Below are 19,306 nucleotides of genomic sequence, written 5' to 3'. Positions count from 1 at the left end.
TTCTCGACCCACCTTCCTCTAGGAAAGCCAGGAAGGGGGCAGGGGCCCGACATTCCCCTCGCCCTGCACCCAGTGAAGAGGCACACTGCTCTCCAACTTCACTTTATTGGAAGGGGCAACATCAGTTTACCCCCAGGGCCTGGTCCAGAGGGGGCTGAAATGGGGACTATACAGAATGAGGATTAAATGCTCGGAAAGGATTCACTGGTTCCTCTAGTTCACAAGAAGGCTGCCGAGGCCTGAGCCTGCAGCTTGGAGGGATGGTGAGAGAAATGAGTCAGGGGAGTGGACCCCACTCCACGTGTCCCCTCTTCTCCCCCACACAGGCTCCCACCTCGTCCTCTCCCTCCCCAAATACCAGGGCTGCCCTTTTGCCTTTGGTGCTGGCCCCCAGCAGGGCTCTCAGAGGTCCACAGGAAGCCCCTGCCTCTTGCCTCCTCTGCCCCGCCCTACCGCCCTGCTCTCCCCACCGCAGTTCCTAGTTGGGGGCCTCACTGGGGGTAGCAGAAGGGCAGGTATGGGAGGGGAAGCGACTGAGACAGCGAGCAGGGGCGGGCGGGCTGGGGAGGGTGCGGGGAAGGCAGCTCAGTCCGGGTAGATGATGAAGCCAGAGAAGGTGCTGTACTTGTTGGTGTTGCCGCCGTGCACCTTCCCTCCGTCCAGCTTGATGAAGACCTCGTCGCCCACATCCAGGTGCAGGATAACACTGTTGCTGGCATAGTCATAGTTCTGGTCCGCATCCTGGGCAATGGCGCTGGCCCGAACCTAAAGGACAGAACCAGCCCCTTAAACCCGGTGCAGAGCTGGCACAACAGCCGGCAGGCACAGAGTGATAAGCGGCAGCTCCAAGTGCTGCCCCTCACTCCCCCCACTGCTGTGACAAGTGCCAGGGCGGCTCCAGTGGGAAGCTCCGGCACCTACCTCACAGACTGGGTTAAATGAGTGACTGCATGGGAAGCGAGCAATGTATGGCACATAGAAAATACCATGTAGGGTTTTCTCTGAGCATTTTAAAAATAAAGTAAGCAACAAGGATGATTATGATTCTAAACCCGTCCTAAGCTGTCAACCTTCCTCCCCCATGGACAGGGCACTTGTGAGCTGTGTCCTAAGGCTGTCTGGGGACCTTAGAAGTGCCTATTTCCCTCCTCTCATGCCCTAGCGAGTCCGCGGTGCCTGAACCTGAGCGAGTGCTGCAGGGAGCAGCCTCTGCCCCATGGGGAGCCCCTCCCCTCTCTCTGGCCTCCTTGCCGCTGGCGGCCTAGGGCTGCTAGCCCCCTCTCCAACCCCCCTCTCTCTGTCCCTCGGCGGCTGGTTATTAACTCATTAATTATTCATCATTATTCTAATCACTATTTACCGTCCCCGGGGCCGCAGCGCCCCACCAGCACCACAGAATACAGAGTGGGGAGCCTGAGCCCCGCCCCCACAAAAAGCGACACTCTCCAGACAGCCCGGGAAGGTCTGTGATAGACCACACACACCTCCCCAGGGCCACACAAACACCCACAGCACTAGGTGTGGGGGACAGCACACCCACACTTTCATCCCACACCCAACAGACACTCTCGGCCCCTTGCTCTGGGTCTCCTGGGGAGGCCCTGCTTGGAGGGGACCCCAGTGCAGTGTCTCGGGTCTTGCCGCTGGAGGGTGCAGCAGTCATAGCAGAACTGGGATTTGGAGCAGCTGGGATGGGAAGTCCTGATGGTCCACGGTCAACAGCAGCGTGAGGTCACTGCTCACCCCCACCTTAGCCCCCTGGCCTGTGCAGCCTAGACACTTCCCCTGTGCCCCATGGCCTCTCTCAGTGCAGTCCAGATCCGGAGATGATTCCTCTGGGCTATTTTCCCGAGCCAAAAATGATTGTGACTCAGACCCTGGGGGGTGGGGGGTGGGGTCAGGGAGCCTGAAATCAAGAGGGCAGCAGCGAGCGTGTGGGACCTATAGGACATTCCAGAGGCCAAGGTTACTTCACTCTTTGCCCCTTGCCTCTTTCCTTCTCCAGATCTGTTCCTTCAAGCCACCGCTGACCACCGACCGACCCCCTCCTCTGCCTACTCACCAGTGTTAGGTGGGGGCAAGGCCCAGACTAGTGAGCAAGGGAGATGCCCAGCAAATGAGTGCAGGCATTTTTCCTTTCTCACTTTTTCCTTAAGAATCCAGGCTGATGACCCCGACATGGGAGAGGCTGCTGGCTGCCTCCTGCCACTAAGATGGAGACTCGAACCTGGTAACTCATTTATTGCCAGACTGGAAAACAGATACCCCAGAAGAGGGCGTATCCCAGACAGGGCCAGAAGTGAATTGGCAGATGAACCGGTGCCTACAGTTAGGGTGTGAGGTGGCTGCTGGACAGACTGGGAGTCTCGAGTTCTAATTCTAACACGCCTTTCATTCTCTGTAAGACCTGGGCTGAGGGCTTCCTTCTTCCAGCCCCCAACTCCTCTTTGGCCATGTGAGGTAGTCTCTGTTCCTGGCGGCTGGTGTCCCCCGATTTGGCGGCCGGAAGAGGGGTTCTGCTTGGGCAGTGGGCCTGGGTGGGGAGGGCGGCTCACCTGACCGTTCTTCATCAGGTCGGCCCACATGCTGGTGCCGTCGCCGCCGCGCATGAGCACATGGTAAGCGAAGAAGTAGACTCCTGGCATGGGGCAGGTGAACTTGCCACTGGCCGCTTCGTACGCGTTGCCCACGTTGGTCACCACATCGTCAAAGCGCAGCACCTCGTAACCTTCGTGGGGCCGCCGCAGGCCGGCGTAGAAGGCAATTCGAGGCACGTAGCCGGCAGCCGGGGCCACTCCTTCGGGGCCGGGCCCGGGAGGGCCCGGGGGACCCGGCCTGCCCGGCTCACCTGGAGGCCCTCGCGGCCCCGGCGGCCCCGGTGGCCCCCGCAGGCCGGCCTTCCCGCGCCGGCCCACTTCTCCTTTGGAGCCCGGCGGGAAGGGGGCCGCGGAGGCGGGAGCGCCGTCGGGCGCGGGGCCCCGCGGCCCGTGCGGGTCGCACACCATGCGGCAGCGCCCCAGCATCTCGTAGTGCGCCGGCCCGCGGGAGCTGTGCACCAGCAGCGGGATGGCCACCAGCAGCAGCAGCACCATGGCCACCCCGACGGCCGCGCCCGCCACGCGCTTGCGGCGGCTCAGCCGGGTCGCGGCCAGGGCCAGCAGGTCCTCCTCACTCTTGGGCGCAATGGTTGCGGCTGGGCTCGGGCCTGGCCGGGGGCCCCCTCCCCCGACGGCTGCGCCCGGCACCCCCGCCCCCGGGGACTCCCGCCTCGGCGGGGCCCGACCCCAACCTTCCGTCCAGTCCCGGTGGAGGCTCCCTCGTGGGCCGGGCCGGGGGCAGCTCCCCGCGGGTCAGCGCCCGGGCTCCTGTGGCCCCTCCCGCTCAGCCTCACGGGATCGCGGCTCCCCAGACGGCGGGGTTCTTACGGATGCAGGGTGCCCGCTCCCCGGACGGCTGCTTTCTCCAGGGTGGCGGCGCCGAGATGCCCGCCTGCCCGGACGGACGGGCCCGCCGGAGTGGGGACTCTTCTCCGCGCCTGGACGTCCCGGGCTCTGCGCAGCGGGGGTCGTCCACGGACACCAGCTCCGACAGGGTCGCGTGGGGGCTCTCGGCGAGCACCGCCCAGCTGCTCTATGCCCGCCGCAGCCCCTGCCCCTGCCGGAGCCTCGGCCCGCGCCTTTCCCTTCTGGCCGCTCCTCTCGGCGTCCCTAACCTTCCTCCCCTCTCTCCCTGAGCGGCAGTGCGGGTGGTGTGAGCCGCCGCGCCGCTGGAGCCGCTATAAGCGGCCGGTGGGCAGAGCGACCCCTGGCGCCCAGAGCGGGAAACGCGGGGGCGGGGCAGGCCGCCCCCCCACCCCTGCCCCGACCAGTCTGTGGGAACCTGCCCGGCGCCGGGAGGATGCTGCAGAGCTCGCTGCACCCACCCTGCTCTTTTTTCGTTCTCTACGGAGTTTGTTTTTTTCCGGACACCCAAAGGAAGCAAGAACAACGATGGGGGGGAGGGATTAAGAGACAGAGAAAGATAGAGAGAGAGGGAGAGGGAGGGAGAGAGAAGCCAGGGGTGGACTTCAGAGCCAGAGGGTCCCCCACAAAAAAGAGGGAATAAAACCCCCAAACAAATAAGAAGGGTGAGAAAAGATCGAAATCTCCCGTTTCCCAGCCCCTCGGTGCCACTGCTGGAGTAACCTAAGGGTACCCGAGGGCCTCAAATGAAACGGCAAGTTCCCAGCCGCCCCGCCCCTGGTCCCAGGGTGGCCGGGCGCAGAGCAACTGAGACTGAGAAAGCAAGAGAGTGAGACAGAGCGGCCTGGTCAGCCGGCGGCAACGGACAGGACGCAAGAAATCAAGGGAAGGAAAGCCGTGTGGAGACACTGAGAGAGACAAAGCTTCCAGGAGACTAGCTGACAGCTTCAGCGGGGTGGGGGGGAGGGAGAGACAGAGACAGAGAGATGGGAGGGAGACAGGTTGACAGATAGAGAGAGAAATGTAAATGGCGCTGCAGAGAGACACCCAGGTCCGTGTTCGGACTCCAATGTGACATATCAAGTATAGGGGAGTCGCGGGCGGGGCTGTTCTTCGGAGCACACTGGTGGCTCTGGGCCTGTGCATTGTCACAGTGTGCTAGCAAGGGTGGATTCAGCCTGGAACCCTGGCGGTGTGTCTTTGGGGAATGGATTGTGGTGTGTGTGTGTGTGTGTGTGTGTGTGTGTGTGTGTGTGTGGTGTATGTGTGTTGCAGGGAGGGGAGGTATTGTATCTATCTCCCTCAATCCCTGAATTTGAAACCCCAGGAGTGCCCTCTGTCGTATCTTAGGACATTGGGAACTCTTGTCCCACATTTCCCCAGGAGCCTCTGACCTCCCTTCCTCAAAGGTCCCAGTTTGGATGCGAAGCCCAGGACCCCAAGTTGGAGGGATGGATTTGAAGTTGGTCATGCAAATTAATGTCACTGAGATGCAGATTCAGTGCTGGGCATCCTCCTGTGAGAGGCGGATGTCAATCAACATTCTGGTGACCCAGAGGAACCGGAGCTTTGAGAGATCCTAGTGTGAGGAATCAGAGCCAGGGACAGCTGGGGGCTGCGTCCTTCCTGTGGGTCTGAGCCCCCAGAGGAAACTTCCTGCTCACAGGGAACCCGGGGTTCCAGGACTGATGACAGTGGGGGTGTTTGGAGATCCTGGAGGTGGGCAACACGCAGGCCCTCCCGGAAACTCAGGTAAGCCAGAACTGTAGCCTAGTGCGGATATGTGTGGCCGGCGGGCGGGCATGGCAAACACCTGGGCATGGTTTCTCCATGGAAGGTGATTTCCTCATGTTTTGTTTCCTGTTCCTGGTCCCTGTGACCAAGCACTTCCCGCCCCATAATGATGCAGGGAAAAAGAGGTTGCTGAGGCCGGACCTTCCCTACATGCTTGAAAGGATTGAGAGAAAAGGATTGGCAGTCAGTGGAGGCGGGGTCTCTCCTCCAACCATAAATACAAATTTTATTCAAGGTCTTTGTCGCCATTTGTCTTCCTCGGGGGGCTGAGGGCCCTGTCGCCCCGTGCATGTCTAATTCTGAATCTGCTCCCCCAGGCTGGATGATGGATGGATCGGAGAGGAGAGCATGCGGGGCTCCCATTGGCCACCCCTGCCTGATCCTCAAGCCCCACAGGCCCCAGGTCATGCCCCCTTCTTCTTCCTTCTCCCCTTCTCTGTCCTCCCTCACCTACCCGCCCCACTCACTGAACCCTCTTTTTTTTGAGCCTCTTCCCTCACCTCAGTCTGTCAGTTTCCCGGTCTCTTGTTCCCCTCTCCCCCCATCCCCGCCCAGGCTGTGAGCTGCCGTGACCGGCAGGACTGTGGCAGCAGCGGGGGTGTGGGGGGGGAGCAGGCTGGGCTCACAGGGAGCCAAGGGGCCGGCTCCATGAATTTATTCATGTTCTGTTGCTCTTTCCCCACGCTCTGGAATGAAGCTGCCAGCTCACCAGGTCCTTACTGCTTCCCCTGCAGCTGTCACATTCGGCCAAGGAGGGATCTGGGTAGGGTCAGAACCAGCCAGTGCTCCTGGGGCCAGAAGCCAAGCATCTGGGTTCAAGAGGAAATACTGGGGCACAAACTGGATCCTAATATTATGAACCCAGAACTCCCCAGAAACTAGAAAGGGCTTGATTTGTCTTGGTACAACATTTGTCTTGCAGGTGGCCAATCTGGCTTTGATCTTTAACATCCCATACTGTCCCTTGAGCACCGCCAGGAGTAATTCCTGAGCACAGAGCCAGGAGTAACTGCATCACAAGTGTGGCCCAAAAAATGAAAAATAAAAATAAAAAAGGATCTGGAAGGACTCAGGAAAGTAGAGTGCTTGGGAAGGGGAAGTAGGCGGAAAGGATGTACTACAGGACAATAAAGGGGCAATGGAGGTGGGGACAGGTTTATGGGACGGACTGGAAGAAGCCTTTACCAAATGTCCTCTATAAAAGCACAGTCTAGCGTGCACCCTACCTTAGTCTCCGCCCATCAACCTGCACTAGACTAGACCCTAATCCAAGTTATACACGTTGACTCTCCAAACATGAAAATGAATCTTAGCTGGAAGGATAGTATAACAGGCAGGGCACTTGCCTGCTTTGCACACAGCTACCTCGGGTTCAATCGCAGCACCACACCACGTATAGTTCCAAGAGCCCCATCAGGAGTGACCACAGAGCACAGAGCGGGGGGGGGGGCGCAAAACTAAAAACACAAAACAAAATAAAAAAAGGAATCCCAATTCCATAACTTGACCCTAAATGAAACCCACCCCTCCTGTTCCCTCCTGGAACCATGGGATCTCCCAAGGATTTGCCCAGGATTTCTAGTCAGGTGTTTGTCAGAGTTTTAAGGACCCGATTTTGCATTTGTGTGTGATTAGCATATGATTTGCATGTGATCCATGCCTTCTGCTCTGTGGAAGTTTTCATGTTAAAATTTTATGAAGTCTAGTGGAAAGGTCCTGGCTCCTTGAAGGTTCTTTCTTTTTATTTCTTCTCCCACACTCCTTGACCCAGACCCCTCAAGGGAAGAGAAAGGGTGAGGAGATGAGCTTTAGAGCACTCTGGACAGGGAACATCCCAGCAGTGTCATCTCCCCATTACCTCCAATGTTGTTCACAAGCCAGTTTCCTCAGCTGTGAGAGGGGAGGAGCCAGGTGGCTGACGTTACATTAAGATCTAAAGAAGTGGGTCCAGAGACACAGTATGGGGGTTAAGGCACTTGCCTTGCTTGAAGTAGAGCCTGTTTAAATCCCTGGCATTACATATGGTTCCCCATGTACAGCCAGGAGTGACCCTTGCACACAGAGCCAGGCAGTAAACCCTGAGCATCACTGTGTGTGATGCAACCTGGCTGTGTACCCCCCACCCCCAATAAACCTAAGGAAGTGCCTTTTGTCCTCCTCCTCCTTCTTGCAACTTTCAGGGTCATTGGCTGTAGGGATCTCCCTCCCCACACACTACCTTTCATTTCATCTCCCATATCAAGACCACTCTATACAATGTCCCCCCCCCCATGAGGAGAAAGTAGCTTTGTCCACCTGGTAAGGTGTTTTGAGCAAAGAGACTGAATGCTCCAGAGTGTTCAGTCTCTTTGAGGGGGATAATTCCTGACAGCAGCCTAAGAGACATCTCTATTGTCTCCGTTTTACAGAGGCAGAAACTGGGCCAACCTAGCAAGCAAGGTCTGTCCTGTGTCAGCCAGAAGAGTTCCCCATGCTAACGCTAGGGTTCTGACTGGGCTCGAGCCCAGGAGAGTGGAGAGCCGCACAGCAGAGTGGAGGGGAGAGGATGGGACTAGCCCTTTCTAATTAGCCCATTTAATTAGTCCACTCTAAGGGCCATGTCTGCGGCACAGGACCTTGGTTCCTCGGGTCCCCAGCAGGATGGTGTTGTCTGCCAGCCCAACAGGGACTCGGTTGTTAGCTAAAGGACACAGCACCCAGAGCTTCGGAGACCTCAAGTGGCCGAGGGGGGTGCAGGGAAGAGGAGAGGAAGGAAATGAAGTGGTGAGAGAAATGTGCTCTCACAAAGGGAGGTGGCTGGGTCTGCCAGCCAGGGAAACCGGTCAGGACCTCAGAGCTCAGGGCACCGAGAGTTGACTCAGTAGGGCCAGGGAGTCCCCGCCTGAAGCTGCTCCCAGGCCCTCCGGTGGTCACTGGCCGGGTGGCTCCCTGCCCTGCCGGCCTTCCCAGAGTTGTGCGGGCTGGGGTTCACAGGACGGCGGGTAGAGACTGCTTCTGTGGGGCGGGGAGGGGATGTCTCACAGGCCAGGGAGGCTGTCGATCTGGTCTCTGACCGCTGCCCAGGTGTGGCTTGTCGCCCTAGCCTCCCTCGCCGCCGCAGAGACGCGCCACCACCTCCCGCCTGCTCCAGCCTCCAGTTAATGAAATGTGGCAAGCGGCCGCACAGACAGCTGTCAGACCCCTCATTTCTCGGCGGGGATATTGGATCCTGCTCAGGGAGACGGACAGGTGGGCAGAGGAGGGGTGGTGCGGGCCGCCGAGGGAGGGAGCCGGCCGGGACAGCGGGAGTCTAGTGGGCAGCGCCAGCTCACAGCCTCGAGGGCTTGGCTAAACGCCTTCCACCCTCCGTGAGCCTTGTGCCCGGGGCGCCTGCTGGCTCTTCACCCCCGGCAAGCTCGAGCTCACAGCCCGTAGGCCCCTGTCTCCCGCGACATCTCGACCTGCAGCCGCGCCGGCCGGTTCGCGGATGCGCGCAGCGGAAGGGCTGGAAGCAGCGGCCGCGGCCCGGAGCTTCCTCCCACCTTTTCACATCCCTTCTTTCTGGCTCCCCCTCCTTCCCGCACTCCCTCCCCGGCGGCCGCGGCCTTTATTAGGGATTCCGCGGCTGTCGGTCCCGCCATCCATCCTGTCCGCCGGCAATTAGGCGGCCAGACAAAGAGCAGCTTCGGATGGATGAGGGTCCCGGCGGATCGGAAATGTGAAGGGTCAGCGCTGCCGCCCGCGGCGCACCCCGCTCCCCCCGCCGCATAATCACCGGTCGCCCGTCACTCAGCCGGCCGCCCCGGGAGCTCCGGGGCCCGGGCTGGAGAGGGGAGGCGGGTGGGAGCGCAGCCTCTGCGCCTAGGGGAGGGGAGGGCGAACCTGTAACCCGAGGCTGAGCGGAGGACCGCTGGAAGCCGAAGGCACCTGGGGGAGAGAGGGCAGGATCTGGCCCGGGGCTCTCCCTGAAGGTGGCCGAGGGGAAGGCTGCCTAGCGCCTTCAGAGGGAAGCGGGGACTCCAGCTGCAGGCGCCCTCTCCTGGGGGACTTGGGGACAAAGTCCTAGGGCTTGGGTCTGTACCTGTGGCACTGCGCCCCTGACGAGCCCCTTGGGGAAACTGAGGCGCTATGGCCCGGGGCGCCTTCTACCGGACTACAACGGTACTGCGCTTCTGTTCCCTGGTCTCCGGAGTGAAAATCCAAAGCATCCATCCACATCAGATCCAGAAAAGCTCCGGGCACGCAGCTGACCCGGGTTCAATCCTCCGCATCCCATACGCTCCCCCTGAGCACCGCCAGGAGCAATTCCTGAGTGCAGAGCCAGGAGTGACCCCTGGGCATCGCCGGGTGTGACAGAAAAAGCGGGGTAAAAACCCAATAAAAGCAAAACCAGCAAAGCTCCGGGCTTGAGCGAGCCCGAATAGTGCCCAAAGGAAGTTCAAGAAGGCCGGGTTTACTGCAGAAGTCTCGGCGCTGGCTCCCAGCTGACAAATCAACATCTCAATCTGACAATTAGTGGTCGAGTGGGGAGGTAGTGGAAGAGGGGTGCTTGCCGCCCTGGCCGCTTAGCCTTTCCCGCGGGCTCCGGAGCTGGGGGCGGCACTGGCAGTGATGAACGACTTGGAGGGGGGGCTGGGGTCGGGAGCGCGCATTCATTACTCCGCTGACAGTCGGCCGGCGGCACGGCGGCCCGTGCGTGGACGTGGACGTGCTGGGAAAGAGTCCAGTGGCAGGAGGGAGAGGATCCCGGGGCGTTTAACACCACCTCCCACCCCCACACCAGGTTAGCTCCCTCTTCTCTGCTCTGCTCTGGGTATTTGACTTCCTAGAGCTCAGGTGCTCGGCCTCTTGTAGAATTTAGGAAGCTTGATGGGGAAGAGGTACAAAAGAAAAACAAAACAAAACAAAACACCAAAACACCAGAAAACCAGCCTTCCAGCCTTCCTCACAGGTTAGGCCATTTAAGAGAGAAAGTGCAAGGAAAGGCATACATACAGGCTTTAAGACTGGGCAGCGAGTAGGAGGTGACAGGGATTGATGGAGGCTTTTGGGAGGGGGGGGTCAGTGACTGTGTCTTGGTGTAGGAATGTGTGATCCTGATTTTGTCATTACGGGTGTGCTGCATGTGTCTGAAGATGAGCTGTCGCCTCTCCTGTGGGTGCCTGTACCCCCTCCCCACACTCACAGTAACCAGCTCTCTGTCAGCTCCGTCTCCAGTCCTGTAGGAAATGGCAGTGTGCATGGTGACAGCTGAGGTGTGCTGCTGGGGGTGGGGAGAGATGTTAACTGTGACAACGCTGGTCTAGGCAAGTGCTCCCATCACCCACTTTGCCCCAAACATCAATTGTCACCCAAGCTTCCTGGAAGGAGTGGCTGATGTCCTCAACGTCTGAAGACACCTTGGGTAAGTCCAGAGAAGAAAGTGGTCACTGCTGAGTTTCCCAAGCGCAGCCCTCTCGAATATAGGATGGCCTGTCCCACATGGGATGGGATTTCTGACTGGCTGTTCCCAGGTGGGTGGGTGGGTGAGGGGGCAGGTCTCTGGGATGGGAGGACAGACCCTCAGGGCCCCAAGAGCATGCACCTCTCCTCATAGACCCTTTTTTTCTGAGGAGTCTCAAGTTCAGTAGTGACACCTTGGGATAATGCTAAGTGTGTTTAACTCTCTTCCACAGTAATTCTTTCCTCCCTGAGCTTTCTCTCTTCTCTCCTCCCCAACTCCAGCGCATTCACAGATTGAGCCTGGGCCTTCTCTCTAGAGCTGGGGTGATTCTGGATCTCTGGTCCTGTTTCATTCAGCAAGTGTGGCTTCCCCTTTCCTTCCCCCCCTCAGGGTCTCTGTGTTTCCAAACCTCTCCTGTGTGCATGAACCTACATTTATGGATAACTACCAAATCTGTGTCCCACATTTTGGGGTCTCTTTGTTCCTCTGAAGCATCTCTTTCCAGGACTATGCCGGTGCAACTGTAGGGCCCATGGCAACAGGAATAGGGAGCAAGACTCCCTTCTGTCCATCCAGAGGCAACCCAGGAAGGCTGCTTAGTGCCAGGGCCCAGCTTTGGCCAGGTCACTTCTCATTCCGGGCACAGAGGCTTGGTCGATGCCCCGCTGTTCCCCCCACCCCGCGCCCTCCTCCCCAGCCGCCCTTCTTCAGGCCCCTGCCCCCTCCGCCCGCCTGGAAAAGGCAAATTTGACATTTTTAAATCCCGAGCCTTAGAGGGATCGATGCGGCCCGGGGGCCCCGCCCGGGGTCGATATTCCTGATTGGGAAGCGGCCGCCGCGCCGAGCCCGCGTGTAAATCACCCGGACTGGGGGAGGGGGCCGCGGGGAGCCAACTGCGTCCAGGCGCGCGGAGCCGGGCGGGGCCCCGCCCCCCCCAGCCCCTGGGCGCAGGAATGAGGAGAACGACAGGCCCCAGAGATGGATCGCAGCCCGCCCCGCCCCGCCCCTGCCCCCCGCCCGGCTCTGCCAACTCTGCGGGCCTGCTCCGGTCGCGCTTCAGCGGCCTCCACCCTCCGCTGCCCCCGGAGCCGCCGGGGAGGCCGGCGTCGGAGCCAACCACGCAGCCGCGCCTCTCCGGCCGCTCCCGCGGGGCCTGCGCCTCGGCGGCGGCTGTCACGAAGCCGACAGGCCGGGCGGGCCGGGCAGGGCGGGCGGGGGGAGGCGGCTGCAGTCTCCGGCTCACTGGGGGCGCGCAACAGATGTTTGCGGTATTCAGGGCCGGCAAGGCGGCGCGGGCACCGGGTAACGCCGAGCCGGGCTGGGAGGCCCCGGGGACGCGGGCATTCGAGGGAGGGGACTTGGGGTGGCGACCCTGGGGAGGATCCCTTCTGCTAGTGACCACGGCAGTCAGGGACAAAAGAGACTCGGAGACCCGGGAAGTTTGGGCCCCACCTAATGCTTCCCCGGTGGCGCCCGGGCTCCAGCCCAGGCAGCCGCAGCTGGGGAGGGGAACGCAGGGCGTGCGGCCACGCGGGGGCCGAGGGCGGATGGCGAGGGTCCTCGGGAGCCACCTGCCCGCCCCGCCTTCGTGGTGGGTGAGCTCAGCTCGCGGCTCCCGCCCCTCCCCACTTGGGCTTGTCACCGAGTCCTCCGCCCTCCCTACCCCGCGCCAGTTTACAGAACAACAATTTGGGGAAAAACAATCCGGGCCGAGTGACGGCCCCGTAATTGTGACAAAGTGAGTGCGGGCGGCTGGCGAGCAGCGGGGCGGGCGCGCGGCGGGGCGAGGCGGCAGCAGGGGGCGCCTCCCGCCCGCCCGCTCCTTCGCATTCCGGTCACCTCCCGTCCCTCTCCTCGACTCTTCTCCGATCCCTCGCCCGGCCCCGCGCGCCGCCCCGCGCCGCCGCCCCCATCGCTCTTGTCTCTCCCCGGGCTAACGGCGCTTTCCCCGACGCTCACCCCGGCGGCCCCTCCCGGGCGCGCCTTTTCCTCCCATTTCCCCTCTCGCCTCCGCCCTCCACGCGGTTCTCCATCTTCCCCGCGCGCTCTTGTCGCCCTTGGGCCCCGCGCTCCAGCGACACAAGCCACGCCTCGCCCTCTCCAGTCCTCGCCCGCGGGACCTCCGCTCTCGGGGGTCCCCACGCAGCCCCGCACGCCCGGGGCCTCCAGTCGCGAAGCCAGCGGCCGCCCTTCCCTCCCCCTTCCGCCGCGGCGCCCACCCGGCCAGCTGCCCCTCCCAGCCCGCTCCGAGCCCACGGCTAGTTTGTTTGTCCAGCGGCCGCCTCCGCCGCCCGAGCTGTTTGCCCAGCTTAGCGCGCCGCTGCTCAGCGCGGGCCCAATTAAGTCTCATTCATTATTCAGCGCTCCTGTCCGCGCCGCACCCACGCCGGCTGCTCCTGCGTCTCGCTGGGGCTCTCCGCGAGCCTTCGGGCGAGTCGCCTTCCCTCCGGGCCCGGAGAAGGACCGAGGGCGGCTGTGGACGGGTGGAGGGAGCAGATGCGCTCAGCCCGGTGAGCGGGGCGACGCCCCCACACACACCCATAACCCTCCCAAATCAAGGCTGACACACATCGGGACGCTAAGCCTCTCCTTACAGAAGGAAACGGGCCTAAGAAGCGTTTGACTTGGCCAAGGTCACGTAGCAGAACCAGGGCTGGAGCCGGTTCACTGCAGTGAAGGCATTTTGCATCCCAGCATTTTGCATCCCAGCTCCCTGCCCGCGTCGATGCCAGAGGGGGGCGACGGCCTCACCTCTAGCCACCTGTCCTTTCTGCTGGCCTCTGCCTCGTGCACAGCCTGTGCACAGCAGGCTCGGGGCTCCTGCTCAGGTTTCAGGCTCAGGTCTAGAGATAGTGTTCCCACTCTGGAGGCCGACTCGAGGCGAGGGGGGCGGCAGAGATCCTCCGAAGCCTGTGGGGCTTAGAGAAACTCGAAGTGGAGCCACCAAGGAATTAGAGGAGTGGAACCATCAAGTCAGGACTCAAGGGCAGTAAGAGCTGAACGAGAGAAAACAGTGCAATCTGAGGTGAGGAGGGAGTCATCTTACATTTGTGCGGGTGGGAAAGGACCCCCGACGTCGTATTTTTGTGTTTCAAGGGGACCGCACAGGGCAGCTCTGCCCCAGCCCCTGGACAAGGTGAACCTGGAGACCCGCCCGACTCGCGCTTCTTCTAGCCGCAGTGCCACCTGGCGGCCGCGGGGCTCGCGTGCAGGCGCTCGGCCGGGAGTGGGCGCGCGGCTCTGGGTGCCCGGGAACCCTTGAGCCCGGGGCCCGAGGGCGGCAGGAGGAGCCCGAGCCTAGAGGTGACTGGGGGTGTGTGCGGCGGTGCCCACGGGGCTCGGGGAGGGGCCTGAGTCGCAGCCCGAGCCGACTTCCTGACACGGCAAATACTGGGAGCCAAAGTCCGCCCGGCTGAAGTGGGAGCTGCGAGAGGCCCTTTTTGGCTGTGCGGTCGGCGGAGAAGCCTGGTGTGACCGCAGGGAGCCAGGGACGCAGGTACGGTCCCGGGAACGAGCGGTCGCGGCAGCGCTCATGAAGCCAGTCGGGGAGCACCAGTGGCTCTTGGGCGCTTCGGCTTGAAGTGCTGGATTTTGGAGAAATTTTCCAAGCCTGCCAGGGAAGGAGGTGGTTGAATTGTGGGGTGTCAGGGCCTAGGTCAAAATGTACTTTTCCAGGGCCAGAGAGCCAGCTCAGCAGGCGGCCTTTGCATTTTGGAGGCCGGGTTAGTACCCGGGCAACTCCCGGTCTCCTAAGCAGCAACAAGAGCCACCCAGAGCATGGAGCTAGAAGTAGCTGTGAGCACTAACGTGTGACCCCCTCCCCCACCACATACCAATAGAGTAATTTTCTTCCGGAAAGGAGAGATAGCATAGAGATAGAGCACTTGCCTTGCATCAGCCGACTCCAGTTGTACCTAGTGGCCATTTCTGATCCTCCCTAGCACCGACCAGGAGTGACCCTGAGCACAGAGCCAGGAGTAAACCCTGAACACCACCAGGTACTGCCCAAAACCAAGCAAACAAGAAGTGATTTTCTGGATTTGTTTTAAGTAGAAGGAATTAAAAAGCTCTTTTAAGTTTGACTGGGGAAGATTTCCTGTCCTGGAGAGCTGGGGAGCTGGAGAGAGTACCCTAAAGCTTGCCTGAGTATCTGAAGGCCCCCAAAAGGAACTGGGCTGAGGAGTGGTGTAAGAGATGTTAAAAGTGTGTAGCAACTTTGAAGGACCTTCTATGTCACTTCTGTTTACTTTATTTCCTGTTTATGTCCCAGGAGTCAGTGGCATGAGAGAGAAGTAAAATTTAAGCTTTTGTGTTTTTATGGGTTTTCTGTTGTTGGTTTTTTTGTCTGTGTATTCTCAGTTATCAAACTGAAATTATTTCTCCACCAAATTTGACCTCACTGTAGCTGTTGATGTAGGTATAGGAGAACCAGTATTTCAGGGACCCTCAGGAAGATCTGAATTAGTTTTTTTATTCTTTTTTTCCCTTTTATTTGGGCCAGAGAGATAGAACAGCGGGTGGGGCATTTGCCTTGCACATGGCTGACCCAGGTTCGATCCCCACCATCCCATATGGTCCCCCAAGCACCACCATGAGTAATTCCTGAGTGCACTGCCAGGTGTAGCCCCTGAACATTGCTGGGTGTGACCCAAAAAGCAAAAAAAGAAAAAGAATCTTCTATTTTTGGGGCTTGAGGCTACACCTGATGGGGATGGCAGGGACTTCTGGCTCCATGCTTGGAGGTGTTTCCTGGCAGCGCCAGCAATCGAGCAGGCCGACCACAGGCAAGTCAAGCACTTTACCTATTGAACCAGATATCTGCTTCCTGCATTGGATTCTGATTTGGAAAGAGAAGTGATTACTGTTCTGGAATTTGACTATTGTCTTACCATTATTTTTTCCTTTCTCTTAGGGTCTGAGGATAACTCTGGCCATGGCAGTCCTAAATCTTACAGAGGATCCCAATCTTCACTAGTAGTGGTGCCTGGGTTCCTTGGACCTGTGCTGACACCCTTTCTGCAAAGAATGGCCAAGGGTCTCCTGGTGACCTATGCGCTCTGGGCTGTGGGGGGCCCTGCCGGACTCCATCACCTGTACTTGGGGCGGGACAGCCACGCACTGCTCTGGATGCTTACTTTGGGGGGTGGCGGGCTGGGCTGGCTGTGGGAGTTCTGGAAGCTCCCAAGCTTTGTAGCCCAGGCCAACAGAGCCCAAGGGCACAGGCAGAGCACAGGTCGGGGGAGGCCCCCACTGAGTATCATCCGCTTTGCGGCGCAGACGATAGTGGGCATCTATTTTGGCCTTGTGGCTCTCATTAGTCTTTCTTTCATGGCCAACTTCTATATTGTGGGCCTCCCCCTGGCAGTTGGCTTAGGGGTCTTGCTGGTGGCTGCCGTTGGCAACCAGACTTCAGATGTCAAGAACACGCTCGGGGCAGCCTTTCTTACTTCCCCCATCTTCTATGGACGCCCAGTTGCCATCCTGCCCATCAGCTTAGCAGCCAGCATCGCAGCTCAGAAGCATCGCCGCTACAAAGCCTCTGTGAGGTCAGAGACACTTGGCGTGCGACTCTACCGTCTGAGCTTGGCTTACCTTGCTTTCACTGGCCCCTTGGCATACAGTGCCCTGTGTCACACCACTGCCACCCTCAGCTATGTGGCAGAGACCCTTGGCTCTTTCTTGAGTTGGTTCAGCTTCTTCCCCCTCCTTGGTCACTTCTTGGAGTCTGCCTGCCTCCTGCCTTACCGGGTTTGGAGGCTCTTGGTGGGGGATCCCGGCTTTAGCAGCAGCTCCTTTCAGGAGTGGGACAAGCTCTATGAATTTGTTCAAAGTTTTCAAGATGAGAAACGTCAGCTGGCTTACCAGGTAAGATTTTCTTCCTCTCCTTCAAGTCTGGGATGGCTCTGTGAGTCAGACTAATTCTCCTTGGGGATTGTTTTCATAGCTGGCCCAGAGGATGCTCTGGCTTCTTTGTGCTTTTGTGTACTAGATGAAGGCGCATGAAATCTAATCATTAGTCGGGAAACTATACTGTAAATCATTCCTTTTAATTGAACAGAACATACAAAGCATCGGTAATATACATCTATGTGATCACTATTCAGAAATACGTATTGCGTATTTCTAGGTCTACAAAGGTTACTGCCTGGCCCTCTCAATCTGTACTTCTTGCCTCAGAGGTGACCTCTAATCAGACCTCTAGTCTGATTTCCGAGGCAACATTAGTTTTGCCTCCCTGCTCCTTTTAAAATTTTTAAATTTTTGTTGTATCTGGTAGTGCTCAGGGATTATTCATAGCTCTGCACTCAGAGATCACTCCTGGTTGTCTCAGGGGGCCATATGCAAGGCAACCTGCCTAAATCCCTTTTGCTATATTTCTCGCCCAGTTTTGCCCATTTTTGAACCTCATGTAAGTGGAATATTTCACTTTCATATCTGACTTCTGTCTTTTGTTTTCTTTTGTTTTGTAGTCACACCTGGCTTTTTTTTGTGGTTACTCCTGGGTCTCTGCTCAGGCATCACTCCTGGCGGACTCAGAGAACCATATGGGGTGCCAAGATTGGCTGCATGCAAGGAAAATGCCTTATACGCTATACTATAACTTAAGCCCCTTCTTTTGATTTTTTGGTTTTTGTGCCATACTTGGTTGTGCTCAGAGCTTATTCCTGGCTCTGTGCTCAGGGACTACTAGCAGTGTTCAGGGGACTATAGGGAATCCTGGGGATCAACCCCAGGTTGGTTAGGTGCAAGACAAGTGCCATACCTTCTGTACTACCTCTCTAACCCCTCTGTTATTTTTATTTCCATTTTTACAATGTCTGACTTATTAAATATGTTTGTGAGATGTCTTTATACTGTTGAATGCAGTTGTAAAATGTTTTCATTGGGGTTTTTGTTGTTTTATCAGGGGCCACATCAGTGGGTGCTCAGGGGTTATTCCTAGCTCTTCACTCAGGGATCACTTCTGGTGGGCTTGGGAGACTATATGGGATGCCAGAGATAAACTTGGGTCAGTCATGTACAGGCAAGCAGTCTGTCCACTGTACTGTCTCTCTGGCCCCTATTTTCATTGTTATATGAACCTCACTGTAAGACAGTACCATCTCGATATCATATCCACCCTTGGTTGTTCGGTTTTGGTGATACTGAGGATCAAACCCAGGGTTTTACATATACATAGTTCGCTACAACCCCAGCCCCCAAACATTTGGATTGTGGCCAGCTGGGGACTATTAATAAAACTGCTGTGAACAGTCTTGTACATGTCTCTGGTACATATATGCTTATTTCTCTTGCAAGGAGATATTGTCAGGGATGTGAAGTTCCGGGCTGGAGCAATAGCGCATTGATAGGGCATTTGCCTTGCACGCAGCCAACCCGGGTTCGATTCCTCTGCCCCTCTGGGAGAGCCTGGCAAGCTACCAAGAGTATTTCGCTCGCATGGCAGAGCCTGGCAAGCTACCCGTGGCGTATCTGATATGCCAAACACAGTTACAACAAATCTTACAATAGACACGTTACTGGTGCCTGCTTGAGCAAATCGATGAGCAACGGGATGACAGTGACAGTGACAGTGAAGTTCCAGGTTGGAGAATGAACAGCATGATTAAAGTGAAATCCTGGCTTTTGCCTTGAGATTCAGAAATTGTCAACAGGTCCCGAGGCTGGAGAGATAATACTACTGGTAAGGCCTTTGCCTTGCGCACAGCTGACTAGTTTCTATTATGTTCCAAAAAACATGTGGTTTTCCAAGCCCTGCTAGGAGTGATCCCTGAATTCAGGGCCAGGAGAAAGCCCTGAGCACCTCTGGGTGTGGCCTCAAAACAACAACAAAAGCTGAAGCAGGCTGAGCCTGTCTGAGACTCTGGGCCTTTCCCAGGGGCAAAGTCTCCTGGGAAACTTTGGACCTGCCCACCAGTTCCAGCTCCCTAGGCTGGTTTGAGCAACACAGCATGGGGAGAGCAGATGCGATGGCAGTGTCTGGGGGCTCTAATTTGTTGGTTTCTGTTTTCCTAAGGTCTTGGGAATCTCAGAGGGGGCCACAGATAAAGAAATAGACCAAAGATTCCACGAGCTGGTGAAACTCTGGCACCCTGACCACAACCGCCACCAACCAGAGGAGGCTCAGCGGCACTTCCTGGAGATCCAGGAGGCATATGAAGTCCTGAGTCAACCCAGGAAACCCAGGAGAGCCTGGAGCTGAGAAAAAAAGTCTTTCCCTAGAGGATGGACTCTTCCTAGCGAACCAAAACAGCTTGCCCCAGCCCAGCTCTGCCCACACTGGGCCTCCCAACAGCATTAAGTAGTCTGCTTGCAGTGAAGAGAAAAACTTAAAGGGCTGAGAAAGCAGTGACAGAAAAGGTGGACTGATCCTGCAGGTCTCCTGAGCACTGCTAAGTGTGGCCCAAAAGGGGTAACAAAGCGATAGTGGTAGAAGACTGTGTTTGTGTTTTAAATTCCTGAATTCTTTTGTCTTGTTTTGGGGTTTTGGTATTTTAGGTCACGACTCAGTGTTGCTCAGGGTTTATTCCTGATTTTGTGTGCAGGGATTACTCCGAGAGGTCCTGTGGGAGGGAGGGGGCCGTGTATGGTATGGGAGATCAAACCCAGCTCAGGCACATGCAAGGCA

General features: G+C 58.1%; 2 protein-coding genes across 2 annotated transcripts; one reads left to right on the top strand and one right to left on the bottom strand.

Annotated features, from left to right (window-relative positions):
* Positions 1-89: 89 nt before the first annotated feature.
* C1QL4 (complement C1q like 4) lies at positions 90-3,753 on the bottom strand. The gene is made up of 2 exons (XM_004601442.2): positions 2,556-3,753; positions 90-765 (listed from the first exon to the last, which is right to left on the bottom strand). The coding sequence occupies exons 1-2, from the start codon at positions 3,090-3,092 to the stop codon at positions 586-588; spliced, it is 717 nt and encodes a 238-aa protein (XP_004601499.1). The 5' UTR covers positions 3,093-3,753; the 3' UTR covers positions 90-585.
* Positions 3,754-13,825: 10,072 nt separating this feature from the next.
* Positions 13,826-19,079, top strand: DNAJC22 (DnaJ heat shock protein family (Hsp40) member C22). Its single transcript, XM_004601805.2, has 3 exons — positions 13,826-14,173; positions 15,590-16,542; positions 18,695-19,079. Exons 2-3 carry the CDS (start codon positions 15,703-15,705, stop codon positions 18,878-18,880), a joined length of 1,026 nt encoding a protein of 341 aa, XP_004601862.1. The 5' UTR covers positions 13,826-14,173; positions 15,590-15,702; the 3' UTR covers positions 18,881-19,079.
* The last annotated feature ends 227 nt before the right edge of the window (positions 19,080-19,306 follow it).

Source organism: Sorex araneus, chromosome 2, assembly GCF_027595985.1.
Source record: "Sorex araneus isolate mSorAra2 chromosome 2, mSorAra2.pri, whole genome shotgun sequence".
Lineage (NCBI taxonomy): Eukaryota > Metazoa > Chordata > Mammalia > Eulipotyphla > Soricidae > Sorex > Sorex araneus.
This window is presented reverse-complemented; position numbering and strand designations above follow the sequence as displayed.